At 41.0% G+C, this 25,227-nt stretch overlaps 2 protein-coding genes across 3 annotated transcripts in view; both read right to left on the bottom strand.

Annotated features, from left to right (window-relative positions):
• Positions 1-8,191: 8,191 nt before the first annotated feature.
• LOC107571465 (cyclin-dependent kinase 5 activator 1-like) overlaps positions 8,192-25,227 on the bottom strand; it is an 18,529-nt gene continuing 1,493 nt past the window's right edge. The window contains exons 2-3 of one of the 2 annotated variants that reach the window (XR_001607186.1): positions 23,212-24,649; positions 8,192-8,204 (exon numbers count right to left, since the gene is read on the bottom strand). Coding sequence is in view for 1 of the 2 variants with exons in the window: in XM_016257790.1 (XP_016113276.1) it covers positions 23,564-24,523 (960 nt within the window). In the remaining variant the exon portion in view is untranslated. Of the gene's footprint in view, positions 8,205-23,186; positions 24,650-25,227 lie in introns of those variants that run through there. The other variant, XM_016257790.1, reaches the window with a different exon arrangement.
• Positions 24,615-25,227, bottom strand: part of LOC107571449 (thrombospondin-3b-like) — a 12,194-nt gene continuing 11,581 nt past the window's right edge. The window contains exon 7 of the mRNA XM_016257775.1: positions 24,615-24,649. Within this exon, the coding sequence (XP_016113261.1) occupies positions 24,615-24,649 (35 nt within the window). The remainder of the gene's footprint in view (positions 24,650-25,227) is intronic.

Genomic DNA, 25,227 nt, shown 5'->3' with positions numbered 1-25,227 from the left:
GTGTGCTTGAAAAGAAGATATGCAGCATAAATGATCCACTGTTATTCTGCCGTCCCTCCTCTATTTTAAATTTTGCACATGAAATTGTGCGTTGTGTCATGTCTTTTGAATTGTGGGGGGGTCATGTAATAATGCTATTTTATTATTTATCAACATTTCAGAAGGAATGTTATATCGATATGGCCTTTGCACTTTTCATATGTAGATTCTATTTTTATGTTCTTTATGATTGTATTTTTTTCTCAGGGTGTACATTTGAACTGTGGAGATGTAACCAAGAGTATTTTCATGTGTTAGTGCTGTCATTGGGGCGGTGCCTTTCAAAAGGTACTAATACAATATACTTCTAAAGTGCTAATATGTATCTTTACATATGTATTAATATGCTAATATGTACCTTTTAGCTTTTGTACCTTTTTTGTACCACCCAAGTGACAACTTTTGTACCTTTTTTTTCTGAGAGTGCAGGAGTATTCAACCAAGATTTACAACCCCTCACGTTAAACCTAACAATATAGTTACTGCTTTGTAGTAGTAATATATAAACGATGTGATTTTAATGCTTATTAATATCTGTCAAATGTTGTATTTAAAAACAGCAACTAAACTGTAATCAAGTCATATGATATTGTTTTATTAAATGCCACATGCAGTAATTGTGTGTTTGTTGTATATGTTGAGGACACAATTGTATATAATGACTTTGGTATTACAATGGCCTCATAAACCTAAACATACTTTTTGAAATGCCAAAAGGTTCCTGTGAGGATTATGTTTAAGGTTAGGGGATATAAAATATGATTAGGAGAGTATAAAATCCATTATGCCTATGAAGAGACCCTGTTAAATTAAACCATGTGTGTGTGTGTGTGTGTGTGTGTGTGTGTGTGTGTGTGTGTGTGTCTGAAGATTCTCAATAGTGACAGGTTGCCTTACTGTCGCTCTGTTTTTTATTTCCTGCTTCCACTCCCCTGCTGCGAGCATTTTTCATCTATTCTGACACCCCTGTTTTCTTTTCTTTCTTTCTTTTTCTTTGTGATTTGACTATTTTTTGACGCTTCTTTGCACGCACCTGTCTGTCTGCTGACGTTGGACTCTGTTTCTGTCTCAATGTGTCATGAGCATCATTGGTTATTGAATATCTATTTTTTTCCACACCTTTTACTCAAGTTGTCAGTTTACTTTTGGGTATTTGACATGAAACATCAAGCAATGACATTCTGTTCTACATCAAAAATGATTTCAGATGGGAGAGTTCTAGTTCTTGTATAATTAGTATACATGCAATTATGACTTCATTTTAGTTTAGAGATTGTCTGGAATAATTGTACTTTAAACAATGATGAAATTAAATAAAGCTTTTTAAGTGAGTTGCAAGAACCGCTTATTTAAAATTGTGAAAAACAGCAATGGTGATGGTTATTATAACACATATATAGAGTGTTCACTCTTAAAAATGAAGATTCTCTGTTGGCATTGATGGCAACCTTTAACATCAATGGAATCTTTCAATTGCACAAAATGTTCTTTATAGAGGAAAGACATTTTTAAAATGTACCCAAAAAAAAGGTTATTTTATAAACTGTTCATTGAAAGATTTATTTTTAGATGTAGATGCATTTTAAACTGTGAAGTCCATGAACATTTTATCTACAGTATTTTGTCCATGACTTTTTCTGTACTGGTTTCTAATGTGTTTTCAGTGAGACCATCTGCTCTTATATGCACTCCAAACATATTCCTATTGGAAACAAAAGCCTGATGTCAAAGAGGAACTTTTTTAAGGTTTTTAAACTAGTGCTTTAAAGAACCCAATAATGCAAATATTCATGTAAAGAACCGATGTAAAGTATATGGTTCTTGGTTCTCCATAAAAAATATAAAATAAAAAATATAGCCAAATCAAGAACCATTTACGGCAAGAATAGTCCTTTGCTGAAACTTAGGAGCTCAAAAGAACCACTGAAGATCATTTGAGTGTAGAAAATGTACCCAAAAACAATGTCCATCAGGAAATATCAAAGTCTGAAAATAAAGCGAAGGGTCTTGGAAGCTTTTTAGGTCAGTAAGCTCTGCACCAAAGCCATTCTGTGACCAAGTTTGTTTTATTCAATCTCATTAGTCATGTTTCTAGAGCAAACTGAGTCACAGGAAAAAATAACTATTCCCCCGGCAACAACACCCGCCTTCAACCCCACCACATGGCAGCAAACTGAGTTTCTCTGATAGCTAATGTAATTATGAATCAGGTTTGAAGCTGACTGCGTCACCTGCTTCATCTGGCATGTTAGGTCTTGTTTTTGAAGGTTGCCGTCTTGACCTAGTGCATGTATCCTGTTCACAAATGTCAACGCAAACAACATAATTTCATGGAAAAATTCTCAGTCCTTTGTACACAGAGCTCATTTCTTCCTGTCCATTCAAAAAAAAAAATATATATATATATATATTTTTCAAAGTTGTAAATAAAACAGATTATTGGAGTCCGTTTTTACTAGAAAATACTATTTCAATCTTTCTACTAAATTTCACATTTAATTCAATATGTTACTTGCTGTTTCTTTGTAATTGTGAAATTTAACTATTTGTTTTCTATTTTGTCTCTCAGGCAGGATTTCTAATCTTCATGGTAGGATTATATATAGGAAAGATTGACAGGACGAGTGGTTCCCTCATAAGCCTGCATAAAACAGTCTAAAAATATCTAAGACAGCATACACCATGACCTGAAGGATACACTGTTCATTCAAAGAAAGGTTTTCCTATGAATTAATTAGTAGAAAAGTCTATTTCTGCTGTGCATTGTGCCTCTTGCTATGGAAAATGCAGTGAGAGTCTCTCTGCACATATTCCTCTGGGCAATAAACCCAGTGATATCCGCGTTGGTTGCCATGGAACCAGGGGCCTGTTCGGCTTCCTGGGGTGTTACGCATTTCGGGGGAAGGGTCCACAGGTCCTCATATGGCTTGTTAAGTGAGGGGTGTTATAGAGTATTTGTTAAATATAGCTAACAAAATATATATTGTGTGTTTGATTGGTCCAGACGCTACATATATTAGTTTCTTATTTAATTGGTTCCACATTGTTTGCTGATTTTTACTTTATTTAAACTTTGTGTCATTTATTTATTTTATTTGACATCAAGGTATATGCCGTGCCTCCAAGCTTTCTTACTCGTTTTGCTAATAAACGTTCTACTTTCTTATTTATTTGGTTATATATTATACATGTTTTACTTATTTCCAGTTTTGTATACCTATTTAAACTTTATGTAAGTTATTTGTTATTTTATATTAGGCATAGCGTGCCCTATAGCATGGTGTATTTGTATTTGTTTTGTTAAAAGTTCTGTTTTATAAATACAACGTCAAACTCACTTTAGGGTATTTTGTTGTTGAATTCAAGCAATTGATGCCAAATTGACGCTAATTCGAAGGGAACGCCCCCGAGGTGAGACTGGTATTACCGGTGTTGTCACACGTCGATTAACCGGTGGGAAAATTTCCTCACCGTCACAACCCTATTAAGTACTACTGATTAGGCAGAAGCCGTTTTATTAAGGCATCTGGAGTGATGAGTCGGTTTATTGTTTCATGTGGCAGGGCTGAGTCACCATCTCTGTGCAGCTGTGTATCAGGACATGTGTCTCCTACATTGGATTCTCATCATGAACCACTAAAAACAGCAAAACCACAATTGAGTACACAGCTCTGACTGCTTTTTATAGGCCACAGGGAGCTGAGAGAGTGGTCTTTTTGGGATGTATTCACCGTTGGCTAGAATCTGGAGTAATTATGTTATGTGTTTATTCCAGAGTGAAGAACACTCCACTGCCCGTCAAAGTGTGCTCTACAGGACTCCAGGTACACATGAGCGGAAAACCTAAGAGTATCATCGTCGAGACCAAACCCGGCCAGACCGTCGCAGACTTCAAGAAGAGTCGAACAGGATTCACCTTACTGCTGCCCCATCAGTAAAGCCAAGACTTAGGACATAAAACAGTATTTAGCCATTCAGTCATGACGGCACCGTAACTTCCAGAGATTTCAAACAGGATTGGATATGTTTGTACATAAGCGGAACACACTTTTTTATTTTCTCAATCTGAAGCAATGCACTTTTTTTTATTAAATAGAGTGCGGGCGGCTGTGATGATGTATTTTTGTAGGCCAAACCAGAAGTTTGTATCACCCAGGTTTCCTCGATTTTTCCACTGGCTTTTGGATTATTGCAGAAAATAAGCTTTGCGACCGACAGAAGTTTATGATTCTTACACACAAGTTAACACCACTTTTATCAATTTTGAGACCTTAATACGACTGCCAGAAATGAAAAATGTAATGTAGGCTATAAATGAACTACACCACGGTCACATGACATCGGTCTTTATTTTAAAACATTTTCTCTGAAAGTTTGAGTTAGACTAGTTTGTAAGAGTGTGATTATAAACACAATGAGGCTGTAGACAGCCTCTGTAGTCCCATTAGGCCTTTCAAGCTAATTCACATGTGGTTGGAAATCCTATTCAAATTGCATTTCTGGAAATCCATTTCAGTCTGACCGCTCGGATCAGATTTAGCGTAGCTTTTTTGCCTGTGTCACGTAAAACGTAAACACGCCAGACGTTGTTTGTGGAAAACATGCTGAAAGTTTTTGCACAAGCAAGGTTGTGTTGTTGCAAAGGGCAAGTCAAGCTGAAAATGGCAATACAGAGCTATTCTACTCACATCTTTTAGTTTTGAGACCGGCGGCACAGTGCATTCCAGCTTCCTACGTTTCTGTCGCTGCCTCATAGGACGGAATATAATCCAGCGCGACTGCAACATGTCGTAAGACAACATCTGTATAGCAAACTGTATTGCTGTTATTGTTGTTTTATTGTTTTTATTGTAGAATAATACAATGTCGTTACCATAGAAACCAAAGCAGATATTTAGTAAAATGAAAGAGTGCCACAGGACACACAAATCGGATCTGAACAGTTGCGATACACACAGTGTGGACTGTCAATCATTTAAATCAGAGATACACCAAAATCGGATTTGGACTGACAGTCTGAACAAGGTTTTATACACTTGTTAACAACTGTCTTTTTCAAGACACATAAAAGCTTTAGAATAAAACATGAAAATATCTTGAGCTTATGTTCCCCACAGACCAAATTTCAGGCATTTAACCAAAAACCCATTCAAAACACCTGCTGACTTCAGGACGATGGAATCAGAAGAGCTCAAATACAAGTAATTTACAGGTTTTGGTCTATAAAGAATGTCATCTCGGCAGCACTCCCTGTGTTAGTTCTGTGTTAAACAGAAGGAACGTCTAAACCAGTTAGTGCTAGCGTGTTGTGTGCTTGAAAAGAAGATATGCAGCATAAATGATCCACTGTTATTCTGCCGTCCCTCCTCTATTTTAAATTTTGCACATGAAATTGTGCGTTGTGTCATGTCTTTTGAATTGTGGGGGGGTCATGTAATAATGCTATTTTATTATTTATCAACATTTCAGAAGGAATGTTATATCGATATGGCCTTTGCACTTTTCATATGTAGATTCTATTTTTATGTTCTTTATGATTGTATTTTTTCTCAGGGTGTACATTTGAACTGTGGAGATGTAACCAAGAGTATTTTCATGTGTTAGTGCTGTCATTGGGGCGGTGCCTTTCAAAAGGTACTAATACAATATACTTCTAAAGTGCTAATATGTATCTTTACATATGTATTAATATGCTAATATGTACCTTTTAGCTTTTGTACCTTTTTTGTACCACCCAAGTGACAACTTTTGTACCTTTTTTTTCTGAGAGTGCAGGAGTATTCAACCAAGATTTACAACCCCTCACGTTAAACCTAACAATATAGTTACTGCTTTGTAGTAGTAATATATAAACGATGTGATTTTAATGCTTATTAATATCTGTCAAATGTTGTATTTAAAAACAGCAACTAAACTGTAATCAAGTCATATGATATTGTTTTATTAAATGCCACATGCAGTAATTGTGTGTTTGTTGTATATGTTGAGGACACAATTGTATATAATGACTTTGGTATTACAATGGCCTCATAAACCTAAACATACTTTTTGAAATGCCAAAAGGTTCCTGTGAGGATTATGTTTAAGGTTAGGGGATATAAAATATGATTAGGAGAGTATAAAATCCATTATGCCTATGAAGAGACCCTGTTAAATTAAACCATGTGTGTGTGTGTGTGTGTGTGTGTGTGTGTGTGTGTGTGTGTGTGTCTGAAGATTCTCAATAGTGACAGGTTGCCTTACTGTCGCTCTGTTTTTTATTTCCTGCTTCCACTCCCCTGCTGCGAGCATTTTTCATCTATTCTGACACCCCTGTTTTCTTTTCTTTCTTTCTTTTTCTTTGTGATTTGACTATTTTTTGACGCTTCTTTGCACGCACCTGTCTGTCTGCTGACGTTGGACTCTGTTTCTGTCTCAATGTGTCATGAGCATCATTGGTTATTGAATATCTATTTTTTTCCACACCTTTTACTCAAGTTGTCAGTTTACTTTTGGGTATTTGACATGAAACATCAAGCAATGACATTCTGTTCTACATCAAAAATGATTTCAGATGGGAGAGTTCTAGTTCTTGTATAATTAGTATACATGCAATTATGACTTCATTTTAGTTTAGAGATTGTCTGGAATAATTGTACTTTAAACAATGATGAAATTAAATAAAGCTTTTTAAGTGAGTTGCAAGAACCGCTTATTTAAAATTGTGAAAAACAGCAATGGTGATGGTTATTATAACACATATATAGAGTGTTCACTCTTAAAAATGAAGATTCTCTGTTGGCATTGATGGCAACCTTTAACATCAATGGAATCTTTCAATTGCACAAAATGTTCTTTATAGAGGAAAGACATTTTTTAAATGTACCAAAAAAAAAAGGTTATTTTATAAACTGTTCATTGAAAGATTTATTTTTAGATGTAGATGCATTTTAAACTCCATGAACATTTTATCTACAGTATTTTGTCCATGACTTTTTCTGTACTGGTTTCTAATGTGTTTTCAGTGAGACCATCTGCTCTTATATGCACTCCAAACATATTCCTATTGGAAACAAAAGCCTGATGTCAAAGAGGAACTTTTTTAAGGTTTTTAAACTAGTGCTTTAAAGAACCCAATAATGCAAATATTCATGTAAAGAACCGATGTAAAGTATATGGTTCTTGGTTCTCCATAAAAAATATAAAATAAAAAATATAGCCAAATCAAGAACCATTTACGGCAAGAATAGTCCTTTGCTGAAACTTAGGAGCTCAAAAGAACCACTGAAGATCATTTGAGTGTAGAAAATGTACCCAAAAACAATGTCCATCAGGAAATATCAAAGTCTGAAAATAAAGCGAAGGGTCTTGGAAGCTTTTTAGGTCAGTAAGCTCTGCACCAAAGCCATTCTGTGACCAAGTTTGTTTTATTCAATCTCATTAGTCATGTTTCTAGAGCAAACTGAGTCACAGGAAAAAATAACTATTCCCCCGGCAACAACACCCGCCTTCAACCCCACCACATGGCAGCAAACTGAGTTTCTCTGATAGCTAATGTAATTATGAATCAGGTTTGAAGCTGACTGCGTCACCTGCTTCATCTGGCATGTTAGGTCTTGTTTTTGAAGGTTGCCGTCTTGACCTAGTGCATGTATCCTGTTCACAAATGTCAACGCAAACAACATAATTTCATGGAAAAATTCTCAGTGCTTTGTACACAGAGCTTATTGCTTCCTGTCCATTCAAAAAAAAAAATATATATATATATATTTTTCAAAGTTGTAAATAAAACAGATTATTGGAGTCCGTTTTTACTAGAAAATACTATTTCAATCTTTCTACTAAATTTCACATTTAATTCAATATGTTACTTGCTGTTTCTTTGTAATTGTGAAATTTAACTATTTGTTTTCTATTTTGTCTCTCAGGCAGGATTTCTAATCTTCTTTCCGTGTCATTTCTTTTGCTCATGTCACTCGGCAGATTGGATCGAGGCTCATCCAATCACAGTGCAGCTGTTGAGATGAACTCTCTGATCACTCACTCTTGATCAAAACTTCCAACAATCGTCCTTTTTCCACAGTGACCCCTCCTCCAATCAGCCATTTGTCTCTGTGACAGCTCGTCCAATCATCTGGCTCGCTGAATGACAGGGCTCCGTTCTAATCTATAAAAGAACCTTTGTTCTCCTGGTGGACTGACATGGAGATTTACACCCAGCTGTGAGACCCGACATCGCTTATGGCAAGAAGTCTTCTGTTATACATAATCCTTGTCCTTTTTTTTTTAAATAATAAAAAATTAAAATGCACCCAACTGTAATGATCCTGGCAAACATCAACAACTCCCTATAATTGTGATGGTGAGTTTTGCACGGCCAAGCACCCATTCACATTTTCTCTGAAAACTGTAAATATGTTATGTTTTTACATTATTGAAAAAGAACAAATATAATAAAACAGTAAAATATGGCAACAGCCTCTCCTTCAAATCTCTGAATAAGGACTGTGTGCTGTTGGCTCTCATACAGTATGTGCTGAGCACAGGTCACAAGTAACAGATTACTGTGGTGTGAGGGAGTCGCATGCATGTTCAAGCCATTAAGACAAAAGTTGACTAATCAAGAGCTGCAGGGCAACACGGAAACAATTCGCTGCACTTTCAAACCATGAAGAGAGCGCTTGAGAACATTTCTTTTAATGTGACCTCAGCTAATGCGTGCGAGTTGGTTCTAACAAAAACAGAGAACCGAAGTACACACACCGTTCATAAGTGTGCCATCATTATATATTATAATTACATTATAAAAATTTATATTTCAAATATGCAATTCGTTTAAACATTCTATTTATTAAAGAATCCTGAAAAAAATGTATCTTTTTGCAAAAAAGAAAGAAAGAAAGATTTTGATTTGTTTGTCAGCAAATCAGCATAATATAATGATTTCTGAAGGATCATTTGACACTGAAGACTGGAGTAATGATGCTGAAAATACAGCTTTGATCACAGGAATAAATTACATTTTAAAATATATTATAATAGAAAACTGATATGTTAAATTGCAATAATATTTCATAGTATTACTGTTTTTACTGTATTTTTATCCAATAAATGCAGCCTTGGTGAGCAGAAGATGTAAAAATATATTTCAAAAATATAAAAAAATCTTACTGACCCCAAACTTTTTAATGGTAGCGAACATTGCACAGACACACTTTTTGTACTTTCGTCATAAAGCTCTTTCAGCTCATTCTGATTCTGATTCTGATAATCTGCGCCCCAAATGACACACTATACACTATGCACTTATGGTTATTTAGGTTATTTTGTCATTCATAATCAGTCTGATAGCTCCTCCCCCTTCGCTACGTAGTTAAAGCTATAACAATTGAGTGCATGAAGTGTCCATCATTCCACACTTAGTTTTTTCCGGTTATTTAAGTGCATCATAAGGGTATTTAAAGTGCACTTTTTCTTTTTAGAATTTTCAGTGTGACCGCACTACTCACATTATTTATACAAAACATCATTGAATAGTGTATAAGTACGAGACTCGGGACACACCTATAGTTTTGTGGCAAGTTTGGGCACACTTGACATAATGTTTCTAATGAACGTAAAAACCTTTTGATCTAAAGACCTACAAAGTAAAATATTGAGATTAGAGTTGTAGAGACTACAGATAATGTTTAACTGTATTATCTTTTTATGTGGTGAATTGGAGCAGTGAAGCAGAGCAGCCAGAATCAGTTCCTTCTCTCCAATTATCAAATGTTTGTGACTAAACATGAGACAGGGGAACTGCATGTCCAGTTAGATGTTGTTTGTTCACTTTATAGAACATCACTGTTCATTTCACCTGAAATCCGCTCGGATATCACCCGCTGCTGAATATACAGCTTGACAGCACTGCAATTCACATTCCATCTGCTCTTAACGAGAAGCGGCATCCTCTGTTGTCTGTGTGTGGCAGGCCTTACGCCTTCATGATCTGCTGAGCAAATTGAAAATGAGAGACATATGTATTTTTTTTACAACAGTTTAGATTTGTTGATGAGTTATACATAATGTGATGTATTTCTGACTAAAACAGGATGTTTGCAAAGAAAACAACTGCTTATCTGGAAAGGAAAGTTGTTTTAAAGTTCTTCTTAATTATCTTTGAAGTAACTGATAAATCTGATAGATGCACTGATAAATAATTCACAACAAGATTAGGAAAGTCTTTTCTGAAAGCTAACAGTCTATTTTGGTTTCACATTGACAATGAAAATAATGTGCTTATAGAAGGGTTTAAAATTAATTTTAAAATACTTCTGTAGTTCCCTATTGATACTCGTACGGCGTCTGCTAAGATGCTATAGCAATTTCATGCCGGCACACATCATGCGTGCTTCACTTGATCTGCCAGTGTGTGTTACACGTGAGGATCAGCACCCCTCGTTACACTGAGCGGCTTAATTCTCCTAGGCAGATCAGAGCAGAACGCTGTCACCTCTTTTGCTGGGAGCTTCGCATTTGTTTGTGCATCGCTGAGCCCCTCCTCCCCCGCTCTTGTGTTTCTCTCCTCCCAGTTACTCGGAGGAAGAAATGGCGAACTCGCGGAGAGATTAAGCGATCAGGCTTGAGTCAAAAGCCCCCGCGTGCATCACTCTCCACGCAGCTCTTTGATCTGCCAGTGTGTTTACACATGAGGATCGCTCCTCTCGTTTTTTGAGCGGCTCAATCTTTCTAGGCGGATCGGAGCAGAACGCTGTCACCAATGATTCAATATTGCTGACAACTTCGTATTTGAATGCGCCTGGACCATGCCCACACTGAGGCTGCGCTCCCCAAGACAGACCGCTCTCACTACGAGAGTTTATGTCTCGCTCTGCTTTGCTCGCGGCTCGCCTTCTTCAGTGAAGGCGGCCCCGCCCCTCCCCTCATCCGCTACGAGCGGATATGAGAGAATGCGTGCAGCACTTATAATCTGCTGGTGTGTTTACACATAAAGATAATCAGTACCCCTCTTCTAATGAGCGGTTTGATCTTTTTAGGTGAATTAAAGGAGAATGCTGTCACTAATGATGTCACAGCAAGGGGGCTGACTGCTCTCGCTACGAGAAAATGTCCTCTTCTGTTTATCACAAGTGTGGGGTCCCCGTACGGCAACCAGCTACTCCAATTAATCCAACCCCTTATCACGCAGGCCAATTAATCCAACCCCTTGTCACGCAAGTGCCAGTGCCAGACTGGGTTTTGGGGATAATGAAATTAGGTTATTCACTGCAATTCGCTCGAAGACCCCCGCTCAGTGGTTCCCACCTCAGTTTAGAGCAAAGACGCACATGTCCTGCGCTCCGAGGTGATGAATTTGCTGGCGATAGGAGCTGTAGAAATGGTTCCCCCAGCTCGGAGTGAGTCAGGCTTCTACAGCTGCTACGTCCTCGTCCCCAAAAAGGATGGTGACCTAAGGCCAATCCTCGATCTCAGGCACCTGAACGGCGCCCTCATGAAATGGCCGTTCAGGATAATTACATTGAATCAGATCCTCTCGCAAGTTTGCCCAGGGGACTGGTTCTTTAGCTGGATCTGAAAGACGCCTACTTTCACATCCAGATAGCCCCCCACCACAGGTGAATTTTGAGACTCTCCTTCGAGGGAGTGGCAAATCAATACACAGTCCTTCCCTTTGGACTGTCCCTAGCTCCTCGCACTTTTACGAAGTGCATGGATGCCACTCTTTCCCCGCTGAGACAGATGGGAATCCGCATTCTGAATTACCTCGACGATTGGCTCAACTTGGCCCAGTCGGAGGACAAGCTACTATTTCACAGATCCTTCCTCCTCAGCCACTTAGAATGCCTGGGACTCAGGGTCAATTTTGGGTCAAAAATCATTCCTGGGAACAGTTCTCGACTCAACCCAAATAAGGGTGGTAGTCACGCCAGAACGTGCACTGGCCATTCAGCAGCTCGTGGCCTTATTCAAGTTGAAGCCTCTCGCCCTCTCAAGGCATTTCAGAGGATGCTGGGCCTCATGGCCTCCGCGTCTCTGGTACTTCAGTTGGGCCTGCTTCGCATGCGGCCTCTTAAGTACTGGCTGAAACAACGAGTTCCGTCCCATGCCTGGCGTCTGAATGGGGCGTGCCCCTGGAAATGGTCTGCAGAAGGAAGGTTGTCTCGACCTGCCTTGCCCCGTCACTGTCCCTATATGGGATCCGCCCACGGTGTTGAGGGCTCTAAGAAGCCCTCCCTTTGAGCCACTACAGTCCATTGACCTTCGTCCCCTGACGCTAAAGACCATTCTGAACCAGTATACTGATGCTATTGCGCTAGCGTACTCTTCTTAGGGCCTACAATGCCCCATGGGAGTAAGAGCCCACTCAACTAGAGGCGTCGCCTCTTCCTGGGCTTGGTCTAGCCGTGTGTCCATTGCAGAAATTTGTGCAGCGGCCGGCTGGGCCTCGCTGTCCACATTTGCCAGGTTTTATAATCTGGACGTCCCGGCCTTACAGGCTCGGGTTCTGTCTGCATAAAAGGGCTCACTCTTGTTACATGACAACCAGTGCTAGGCGTTTGCCTCTGGCAGGCTTCATCGCGTAACCAAGAAAGAAAGGAGAAAGAACAACCATCTGCACCAAATCCTCATTCCTTGTTTCAATTCCACCTCAGTCCGGTTCACATCACCGCCTCCTCCTCTGTCAAAGCCAGACAGAATTTCTGATCTCCATCAGAGCCATAAGCCCATCTCCTGATCTCCTATGTGATGACCAGAGGAAGTTGGGCAAAGCGATATTTTACTGGGGCTCATGTTTTTTTACATCCAGTTTATTGAGTTAATAATGTGTATGTAAACTCCAGTAATATGGAGTTTTGTTGGATTCTGTTTTGTTCAAGTTCAATACCTCTAATATTCAGAAGTGATGTAATAATTTTACTGGGGCTCGTGCCCCAATAAAAAGGGTCTAGCGACGCCCCTGACAGCAACCAAAGACTCGTAATGTTGTGCGCTTTTAATAAACCATGGTCGAAAGAACCTTAATATTTATGTTTGTTAAGCTATTTCGTACTGTTCACAGAGCACTCTTGACAGGTTGCCATGTCCACTTATTATAAACAATTCAGATTATGGAGTTTGAATGTGAACTCCAGCAATACGGATTTTTGTTGGATTCTGGTTTGTTCAAGTTCAATACTTCTTATTCTCAGAAGTGATGTGATAATTCTTAAAATACAAATACTGTAATGATTTTTGGTTTCGTTTTTACACTAATTTCTTCTGGTATGTTAGTCTCTTGATGAAAATAAAGTAGTTGAACACATGGCCTTGTCTGTTTTGTGACCACTATAGATGAAGATCTGTTTTTAGTGCTGTAACCTCGACTTTGAGGTGTGAATGCTTTTATTCTCTTCATCTCTCAATAAAATCTGAAAAACAAGCACACAATAACACATATGTAATACTCATATGAGTTAGAAAATGTTACATTGAAGAGAGTTAAAAGCCAAGTAGAAAGCAGAGAGTGTTGCATAGAACTTACACAATAATAAATAACCTTCTGAACAAACTTTTTAGGGTGTTCTGGGTGGTTGCTATAGGATGTTCTGAATGGTTGCCAGGGTGTTCTGGATGTTGCAAAACTCATGATTTGAGGATTTCTTCAAGTGTGTATCACAGTTTAATATTCAGGGTCAGGGGTTTGTTCAAATGCACAACTCTGAATGAGCAGTAATCATTGTGAGACTGCATCAGTGCTGCTGTCCAGCCCCATCGGAGTGCACTTTCAGTCCCATCAGAAGGCAGTGGGCCTCTGCAGCGTCGCAGAAGTAAGCTGATTGCTGAGGGACGTGCTTTGATTCAGAGCAGCTCTCTGCACATATAATCATCTGCAGCGCTGGGCCGGCTGTGCTCCTGTGAACAGAGGGTGTTTCATTCTCAGATGAGATTTACGGCAGCGCACGCTCACTGCACAGATGGCTGGGCTGGGCTCTGTATATCATACGTAACAGGAGCACAATAGTGGTGTGTATCTCGCACATGCTGAGGAGAGTGAAGTTAAACACAATAAACAAACCCAACAGGTGCACAGAATTGTTACTGTGTAGAATATATGAGCCTGTTTGTGAACACCACTAATAAATGTGCCCTTATGTGCCAACCAAAGAGAAATGCTTATGTTCAAGCAAACACTGTTAACATCAACAATGTCATCAACCTTAAAGTTAAAAGTACATTTTAAAAAAGTAAATTACATTTTGAATGAAGAAAACAGGGCATATGTTTATTTATGTAGTTGGTTAGTTAGTGTTGTGACATTTTCATGATGATTTAGCACATAAACACCCCAGATTCTCATTACCACATTACAGCTATGTATTTGTTTATTTTTTATGTATTTCCATTGCTTTAAATTATTTTCATGACTGTAATAAAATTGTGTTATTCAATTTGCTATAGTGATACAATCTTTTTATTTTATGGTTTTCTCTATCGATTTGACACTTTTCTCTCAAAACAATTAACACAGCTATCTAAACACAAACTTATCTAAACCAAATAGTTCAACTTTACTGCAAAATGAAGCACTGCAATTTTTTTCTAGTAATGCTTTCATTAAAAGTAAATAACATCAAATCTATAGGTTTGTTCTCTATTGATAAACCCTATTCAGCTGTAGATGCACAAATACACTAATGAAAGCACATGTTTATTGCAAAGTTCTTCAACAGGCAGTTTTGTTTTATATATATTGTGTAGGCCTATCTAAACGAAATAGAAAATCAGTTATTCAACACCCATCAGCAATGTATAAAACGAATTGCTCCTTTAAACTTAATGCCAACTTTAGCAGCAAGAACTGCAAACAAACGCTTCTGATAACTAGAGATCAGTCTTTTACAGCGCTGTGGTGGATATACATGTACTGTATATAAGTCAGCAAACAGAAGGAAACAACACAGGTAAATGACAGTCTCACAGAGCTTTATTTAAGGCTTCAGGAGAGGAGCAAGCGATGATCGCAGGTGAGATAATGAGCTGATAATCTTGAGCTGAACAGTCACTGTGGCTTTCCTTTGCAGGTTGTGGCTGATCCGGTGTGCTGAGCTGAAGACATAAGATGATGATTGCTGAGCCAGGTAAGTTGATACACATATGTAAACAACAAGACCAGACACTGAGGTGGTGATGGGAAGGTGGCTTTAGACAGTTTTTAGACTGTGACTTGATTGGTGCTGACATGACATGTGAAGTGCATCAGAATTCTGGTGATTGTGAAACAGTGGGTGGAGCTGAAGGATCTGGCATTGCTGGTGACTCTGAGTAACATACACACACACACACACACATATATATATATAAATACATACATGCATGCTTATACACTACATTCCTGCTGCGCTTACATCATAGGAGGAAAAACTGTGAGAAGGTTTAATCCATCCTTGACAATCTCTTGTCTCTGCATCTCCACAGGCCTCTTCCTTTGTGGCTGGTGGTGTTGTTCTCTTGTTCCATTCAAAATAAAACTTGATTGTCCACCTGAATGTTCTCAAACTTCAATTCTGAAAAATATTTGGACATTTACAGGTAAAGAACAGAGTTGTCCTAAGAGAACGTCTCGGTTACGTATGTAACCCTCGTTCCCTGAAGGAGGGAACGGAGACGTCACGTCGGAGGACCGACGAAATTGGGATCTCGCTTAGAGGGACCAATCTACTTCGAGTGTAAACTAAGAGTCCAACTCCATACCGAGAAAAGAGATCCTCTGCGTCGGGGAGAGTTTGCTCTTTTCCCAGTTGACCTGAAGGCCCAACAGGCTGAGGTGTGAAAGCACCAAGTCCCTGTGCTCGCACAACTGATCCTGAGACTGGGCGAGTATGAGCCAATTGTCGAGGTAGTTGATGCGAATGCCCTGCTCTCTCGTGGGAACAAGGGCTGCCTCCGTAACTTTCGTAAAGACACGGGGCGACAGGGACAGCCCGAAGGCCCCTCGAACGCAAACCGCAGGAATGGCCTGTGGCGCGGAAGGATCGAAACATGAAAGTACGTGTCCTTCAGGTTGATCGCTGCGAACCAGTCTTGGGGACGGATACACCTGAAAGTGCATTTCTGCGTGAGCATCTTGAACGGGAGCCGGTGAAGGGCCCGGTTCACGACGCGCAGGTCCAAGATAGGTCTCAACCCACCGCCTTTCTTGGGTACAATAAAGTAGGGGCTGTAAAACCCCGACCTCATATCGGCTGGAGGGACCGGCTCTATCGCGTCCTTCGCCAGTAGGACTGCGATCTCTGCACGCAAGACAGGGGCATCTGCTGCTTTCACTGACGTAAAGTGGACGCCCCTGAACTTGGGAGGGCGCCGGGCGAACTGAATCGCATAGCCGAGCCTGACGGTTCGACGGAGCCATCGAGACGGGCTGGGTAGCTCTAGCCAGGCTCCCAGACGCCGCGCAAGTGGCATCAACGGAACTACAGGCGTACCCGCAGCGGGGCAGCGTGAAAGAACGCAGGGACCCGGCCCGGGCGTCTCTTTGCCGGTCCGAGGCGGGGTCTGAGTGTGTAACACTGACCTGCGTTTGAGCAGAGGGTGCGTGGGTAGTCCGTTGGTTCGTCCTCCCGATCCGCCCACTGCTGCTCACTGGCGAGAGAGGAGGGTGAGTGTGATACGTACTAGATCGTCCACAACCCCCCGTCCCCTCTGGGGACCCAAAAAATAGAGGAATTGCTCTTTGTCGAGAATTTGGGTACCACCGACCGAGGTCATTGGTGGAAAAAGATTCTCCGCCCGGCCCTCCTCCGGGGGAGGGAGTGGTGTGCTTACCATCTCCTGAAGAGCACGTCCCTCCACCTCTGGGTCGCCCGTCTCCGGGCCTCTTGCTCTCTCGCTTGCCACCAGGTTTGGCGGGGGCCTGGACGGGCGGGGCGGCTGCCCTGCGACCGGCTCCACGGCACAGCTTTGCTGGAGGCTGCAGGAGCTCTGCTCTTGTTTGGCGGTGGCAGGGGGGCCGCCCTCGGCGACGGCAGCAGCTGCACACCGGCAGGATGTACCTGATGGCCTCAGTCTGCTCTGGTCAGCGGAGAACCACTGGGCACGTTCTCCACTGTGTCGCCGACAGGCCGGCCTGGGACACGGGGGCGTTCAAGAATCGTGTCTTGTCCGTCTCGCGCATGTCAGCCAGTCACAGCCAGAATTGGCGCTCCTGGACCACCATAGTGGACATGGCACGACCCAGAGACCGCGCCGTAACCTTCGTCGCTCGTGGCGCGAGGTCCGCCGCGGTGTGGAGTTCTCTGCGAACTTCCGGGTCGTGACCACCCTCGTGCAAGTCCCTCAGTGCCTTGGCCTGGTGCACTTGCAATCACGCCGTAGCGTGTAAGGCGGAGGCAGCTTCTCCACCGGTCGTATAGGCATCGCTGGCCAGCCGAGTACCTACAGACCCGGGAGAGGAGGCACGGTTCTCCCTGCCGGTTGGAGGGGGTATTAGGACACAACTGCATCGCAACCGACCGCTCCACCGGGGGGACCCTTGTAACCCCCTGACTGCCCCACCATCGAGGGTGGTGAGGGAGGAGGATCCAGCAAATCAGTTTCCGGCAGTAAAAAGGTGCCGTCCACGACCTGTTGAGCTCCTCATGCACCTCCGGGAAGAAAGGCACTGAGGCGGGGGGCTTGGAACCAGCGCGGACCGCCCCGGGAACCAATCGTGCAACCTTGAGGGCTCGGGACACGGTGAAAGTCTTCACTCGAGCCCTACCCCTACGGTGGCCCGGGAAAGCATAGCCATTATTTCTGGATCCGATCCAGGCATTGCTACGGTCCCGGAGGAGAGCAGCGCAGCCGAATCTTCCTCTCCAGAAAGCTCTGGCTCACCCTCCGATGCTGCAGTCGACATCCGATCGTCGGGGGGAGCCTCGGAAGAAACAGGTGGTACCCCCCGGGAGGGTCCAGCCTGCTCTTTTTGAGAGCTCCGCTGGTTTCGAAGTGCCGGCGGGCTTGGGCATCCCCTTTCTCTCTTAGGGGAATTCCTCACCGTGACCGTAAGCCCAGTCCGCCCACCGCCAGAAAAAGGACGCCCCCGGCTGCCACCAGAGGGAACCCCAGATCTAGGCAGTGGCACGGGCACTCCGCCCCTTTGCAGGTAACGGAGTCTGGTCCGCAACTCCGAGATGGTCATACCCCCGCAATGGGAGCATGAACCATCCACGAAAGCCACCTCAGCGTGCTTCATGCCCAGGCACGAGAGGCAGCGATCGTGACCATCACCCAGCGCCAGGTAACGACCGCATCCAGAACGCCCGGGTGATACGTTGTCTATAGCAAGACCCACATCGTCTTTATAAAGACGTAACATCAGGTTTGCCAAGCAACGTTGTCTTTAGAAAGACGCACCCGAATTTGCTCTTTTAGGGGAAAAAGCTCTTTTAGCGTGCTGAGGCGCACAGGGGAGATGATCATTTGCAACACAATCAGGGGGTAGTGCAGCCTGATGTGTGCAACCCACTCGACACGGGAAACCACCACCGCTGAAGCGCCGTCCGCCAACACGAAGAGCTCTCCAAGAGCGTGCTGAACTCGTTCAGTCTTCTCTCCGTAGAGTAGTCAGGAGCGGAACGATGTGATCACTCGGCTCCGAAGCGAAAAGCTGAATATGCGCTGCACCTGCTGCCTACTTATACTCACGCTGTGATCAGCAGCAGCTGGATGCAATAATCGCATGCCAATGTGCATTGGCTCGTTTAGTTTACACTCGAAGTAGATTGGTCCCTCTAAGCGAGATCCCAATTTCGTCGGTCCTCCGACGTGACGTCGAGAGTGACCGACTGAAAGGGAACTACAAATTCTTCTCAAATCATCACGACTTGCCTAAAATAAAATCTATATTTAAAACAGTTCAAGCATATCACAATGTTAGTTTGAATGTTTAACCTAGATAAATGTGCGCTGTTAGACGCATATCCCAAGTGCTTTAAAACAGCTTTAAAAAATACTTTATTGCATTCAAGATGCTTTTAAAATACTTTTCACTGTAAATTTTATGGGTAGCTTGAATGTAAAACATTGTCATGAATTCGTTGTATTACCATTTGTAAAATAGCCAACAAATTAATTGTTGTAGGCGAAGTTAACCCGATCTCATGAAATTGTGTATAGCACGATTTTCTGCTTCTATTTGGCGTAATATTTATATGCAGTAATTGACTTTGCCATGCAAAAGACTGATAAATTCATAATTAATGGCATGGCTGGTTCAGTTGACAGAAATGCGGGACACACAGGCCTATAATAATTGCTGAAATGTTTGCGGGGCAAAACTCAGGTCAGTGAGCACTCATGTATAAATATATGTAAACAATTAGAAAAACTGTGTTTCATGTGCTGTGTGTGATATTACTGTAAGTGAACAGTTATTAGTTTGGGGCCAACTGACAATATAGCCTACCATATGCATTTGATGATATGACAAATGACACATTAGTTTGTGATTTGTGTACAACCAATAAAAGGAGATACAATTGTTTTGTATTTTGTTTTTTTAAAGTATTCTTTGGTTGTTTTAACTATCATGAAAACATTTGAGAGTTTTGTTCACAGTGTTTTGATAAAATTAGTTGCATGATTTGAAATGAATGAAAACTTACAATCTGTTCAGGACAATTATAAAGTGTTCAGATCACTGTGTAAACTGTTTTGAGGACAGTAACCTGAGTTTGGAGAAATGCGTCAAATCATGCTGAAATGTTTGCGGGGCAAAACTCAGGTCAGTGAGCACTCATGGTACGCACATATATAAATATATGTAAACAATTAGAAAAACTGTGTTTCATGTGCTGTGTGTGTTATTACTGTAAGTGAACAGTTATTAGTTTGGGGCCAACTGAAAATATAGCATACCATATGCATTTGATGATATGACAAATGACACATTAGTTTGTGATTTGTGTACAACCAATAAAAGGAGATACAATTGTTTTTTATTTAGTTTTTTTAAAGTATTGTTTGGTTGTTTTAACTATCATGAAAACATTTGAGAGTTTTATTCACAGTGTTTTGATAAAATTAGTTGCATGATTTGAAATGAATGAAAACTTACAATCTGTTCAGGACAATTATAAAGTGTTCAGATCACTGTGTAAACTGTTTTGAGGACAGTAACCTGAGTTTGGAGAAATGCGTCAAATCGAATGAGAAAAGCTGTAAATAAGCATAAACTAATAAATATCCCATAATGAGAGCTAATATCAAAGGGTTGTTTTTTTTTTTTTTTAATGCGGATGATATTTGGTTTAGATCATAGACAGAAGAATGTTGTTTTAGCTGGGACTATCTCATTCTAAAGAGCATTAGATCGGAAAAAATAGACCAAGTGAGTCATCAATATTTATTTTTATGGGGTTTTTTTGGAAGGGAAAGGCTGTGAATTTTAAATTTGTATATCTGCTAAAAGCTATTTTGCCAGTTTATTGGGGAACATTAGCATATATATGCTTCAAAGCAAAAAATAAAAATAAAAATGGACTAAAAGCCTTTCCAATCTGAATTTCATGGAGTAAAGTACACTTTACCATACTAAATGAAACTGTATTATAGTTTAATATAGCAAATATATTTAAATACTTGAGTTTCATAAATGTGTCACCAAATTTTGCAGTACATTTACACTAACCATTTTTAGAATTGCAAATTATACGGACAATAAGTTATGAAACTTGAATGTCATGTATTTAAATATATTTGTAATTTACACATTTTTTAACGATGAAGTTGCAATTTATTGCATTATATTGATATATTAACTGTAAATGTAATATTGAATAACAGACTACAGTTAAAATTATAATCAAGTACTTTCCATGTGCTTTAGCATGTTAGTCAACACGTCAAATTAAGTGTTTCTTTAAAGCATGACAAAATATTATTAAAACATGATTTAAAATGTACTTTAAAGTAAAACTTTTAATTTGATATATTACAAAGTGTAATTTTAAAAATATATTTAAGTGTGCTAAGTCATGAAAGTGTTGTCTTTTTAAGTAAACTTAAGTGGCATTTTTATCATAAGTAGTCTATATGTTAAAAACACTTTTAAGATTTGAAGTACACTACATGTGCGCATTCAATTAAAACTAAGCGCACTTCTTTTTCACATGGGTAAACACTTTTAAAATAAGTGAAACCTTGGTTTATCCTTCAATCCCTCATAATTATTTTATATATAAAAAAACTATTAAGAAAGTACTTGTTAAGCAAGTACTTCACAGTTCGGTTTTTCTGTGTTTGTTATGTAACATCTTCTTAGCGCACAGTCAAAACACAAGATGTGCCTTTTCTGCTAGTTTCAGCAAGAAAAATCTTGTCTGATCTGAATGGCATTATGTTACTGTGGCATTTTCAGCTCACTCAACCCAATTGCTGGCAAGGATCAAAAGCGGATTATCGCTTCAGCGTGTGGGAGAAGGTGCATGCATATGCACGTGCGTATCAGTGCATTTGTGGTTACTAGCCTAAAAATGTATGCGTAGTGATTACAGGTCGTTTGAGTGAGCATGTGTGCTCATATGTGAGAGCGTGTGTGGGCTGAAGTATGCGTTTAAAGTCGGCTTTTGCAGGGGAGCTGGAGTATGGCACCCATGGCCCTGCCTTAAAACGCCACAATAAGATTAACGAGTGCTTGCCGTGCCACATGCTGCTGTCCCTGCTCTTCTGCCTGAGCGCTGACACCTGAAACCCTGACCCAGAGAAGAGTGAATGCGTGACTGTCAGTATGCTTGTTTTATCTATTACACGTTTTATCATTTTTGCAAGAGGTTTCAGAGGCGGAGCAGGTTTTGATGGACAATAGCAAACTACAGACTTGGGAGTAATGTGCACTGATGAATACTGCACAATAAGACCCGGTGTGTGTTTCAGGAAAGTAAATAGGGTCAATTTTGATTGACTTTAAGGGACATAAATATTATATTTCAAAGAAACTGATTTCACAAGTAAACAACAGTGATCTGAGAGCATTATGAGAATCAGGCCTCTTCGTTCGTTTCCTTCATTATCTGAAAGGAAAGGATGCATTCCAATAGACTCGTTCAAATTTTACACATATTTTCAATGACACTCTATTGCTACACAGATGCCAAGACATGCAGGACAGAACATACACTAGTGTATTTGGTCTACATGGATTAGCCATTCAACCTATACAGCTGGGTAGCAAGCAGAAGCATTGAGAATTGTGTGTGCGTGCGTGCGTGCGTGCGTGCGAGTGTGTGTGTGTGTGTGTGTGTGTGTGTGTGACACTAATCTGTTAATCTTGTTAATGCCATTGCAGCTGGTGCCCCAACTTCCAGCACATGAAATAAAGGAAGGACAACATGATAACCAACAGCTGTTGATGCTCACTGTTTGGTTCATCCATCCCACACACCCGCTAAAATGCTCTTTGTTGGATGGTTTCTGTTGCAGTTTCTCTCAAACTAGATGTCATAAAGGTAGAGGAACTGAAATGTTTAGTAAAGTAATCGTAACTATTTTTGAAAAAGGTTGGTTTGACAACAGCGTAACTAACAAACTTCTATGCAGATTGACAATCTCTCCCTTCCTTTTGACGTTGATCCCTAAATTATGACTATATTTAATTTTTAAGATAGGGGAATTGATTGAGAAAGAACAAAGTTGGGAATGCCAAAAGAGGGTTTGTAGTGACATGATAGAAAAATTATTTTGAGTTCCACAAGAAAACCTTTTAGTGAACGATTTATAAATGTATAAATAACATTTTCATAACCTGAAGAACCTTTTTCCACTATACACAAAAAGGGTGTTTTTGCAGCGATGCCACAGAACAGGGGTGTCCAAACCTGTTCCTGAAGCGCCACTTTCCTGCAGAATTTAGCTCCAAATGCCTGAAACAGCAAATCAAAGTCAGCAGACTCACTAGAAACTTCCAGGCAAGTGTGTTGGAGCTGGTTGGAGCTCAAATCTAGAGGACGTTGGCCCTCAAGGAGCAGGATTGGACACCTCTGACAAAGACGAACCATTTTTGGTTCCCCAAAGAACCTTTCAGTGAACCGTTCTGAAAAGAACAGTTTTTCTTAGTGTGAGAACATTTAAAAATCTAAAGAACCTTTTTTCCACTATAAAGAACCTTTTGTGCAATGGAAAGATTCCATAACTTGCTAAAGGTTCTTCATGGAACCATTGATGCCAATAAAGAACCTTTATTGCGTATATCATTCTCATGCTGTTTCTATATCACGAAGCTCACTGTACTTCCTTCTCTTGCCGAAAAGAGCATCACAGATGGTCATCAGCATGCTGCTTAACTAGCTAAACCAGTGTAGTTCAACAGTTAGACCAGCACCAAACCAACATACGCCAGCCTGGACATTCTCACAGGTCTACGCTGATCTTTTCAGCAGGAATATGTTGCTTCTGTTTCTTGCAGAATGGTCAAAACAAGGCTCATAATGTTACGTGACAAGGCATATGGGGGGCCAGAATGATGGAATGACGGTGTGAGATGTTGACGCTGTCACATTTGCAAAGACGATCCTCCTCATCCTTCTTTTCACCGATCCAGAACTCTAGCGTAGTCCCGCAAAGCGCAACCTCCTTCGCTCTTCAGATCGGCAAAGACCTGTGTGAAGAAATGTGGGTCTGCATTGATGCGCAGCATCTTGGCACTGGTGATGTCGATAATGGCCAGGCAACGGTCCCAGAATGCCTCTTTAGCCGCCTCCACCAGGAAGGGCTTGAGCGGGTACGAGATCTCGTTCCCCATGTAGGAATACGACAGGTACAGGCAGGTTAGGAGAATTGCTTGGAGCTCATGCTCTGAAGACACCACGTCGCCATTCACCACATCACGGCACAGCATGTACACAAACACCACATTGGCTGGTGTCACAAAGGCCTGGTCCTGCCAGCCCTGGAGCAAGAGTGAGCGGTCCACAGCGCGCAGCCACAGCACCGGATCGGCGGGGGAAAGATGCTTGAGCCGATAGCAGCGGCCACACAGAAACTCGCCCAGGCAGCGGAGCAGCTCACTAGTCGAGGCTTGGACAATCACACGCTTGGGCGAGGAGGTGCATGTAGGTGCGATCTTCTTAACAGAGGAAATCTGTTGCGGTTTGCCATATCCCACACCCAGCCCTAAGCCCAGGCCCAGACCCGCAGGACCATCGTAGCTAGTGAGATTGGCGCAGGAGAGAGACTTCTTCACATTTTCGCGGTTGAGGTGCAAGACCGGATCCTTCTGGTAGATGTTATTGTTGTTGAGAGGAGCCCCGACGGCCCCTTGACCTCCAGGATAGGCTTTTCTGGACTCCCCCCGCTTCTTGGTGGAGGCCACCAGGCGTTTCCAGGTGAGTGCGGGGAGGAAGATGGAGTGGCCGCGTTTAAGGTTGCGGTCCTTTTGAGTGTTCAGCGAGCGGCTGCTCAGGCTCGGGTAATGGCTTAGAGAACTGGGCCGGTCATCATAATAACCAGGTTTTCGAGGACCCGGAGAGAGCGACAGTACGGTACCCATGAGTCCACTGAGGTGCTGAAGACACCAGCTGTGTGCGTTGATGTGGCTCAAAAATAAAGTGCTTGTGCCTCACTGTTCGAAATCTGAAAGGTCAAGACTGGGCTGATGAGGAGCATGGAGGAGTTCCTGAGAAGATTATATGTAGAGCATTATAATAAATAAGTGACAACTTTAAATTATATTTAATAAATGTAAATTCATAGAAATAAAGAGAAAAGCCTCTGACATGCATTTTTTTGGGGGGTAACACAGATGAACTAACAATTAAAACGTGTTGCAACATTTATATTGGTATATTCATTTATAATTATACAGTACTGGTTCTCAAACTTACTTATTAATTAATTCATTCATTCATGTATGTATTTGTCATCTTTTTAGAACTATTTTGCTGAAAATAAAAATATATTAACCTATTTGCTTTTTTTGCTTTTTATCAAAGAAGTAAGCTACTTGTATTTATTTATCAACATGTAAAACAATGACAAATATATTAAAGATTCCCTCTGTCACTCATTAAATAAGTCAGTTTGTCACATTTACCATGTTAACTGGATGAGTTCACCCAAAAAAGAAAATTCTGGGTAACACTTACAATAAAGTTCCACTAGTTAACACTGGTTAATGCAAATTTGTCATCAAATCACATAATTTATCATTTATCAAATTTATCATGAAATCATTTATATGTCTATATATATATA

Source organism: Sinocyclocheilus grahami, unplaced genomic scaffold, assembly GCF_001515645.1.
Source record: "Sinocyclocheilus grahami isolate Dianchi unplaced genomic scaffold, SAMN03320097.WGS_v1.1 scaffold1597.1, whole genome shotgun sequence".
NCBI lineage: Eukaryota > Metazoa > Chordata > Actinopteri > Cypriniformes > Cyprinidae > Sinocyclocheilus > Sinocyclocheilus grahami.
Note: the sequence above shows the minus strand (reverse complement) of the source record. Positions and strands in the feature narration are given on the sequence as shown.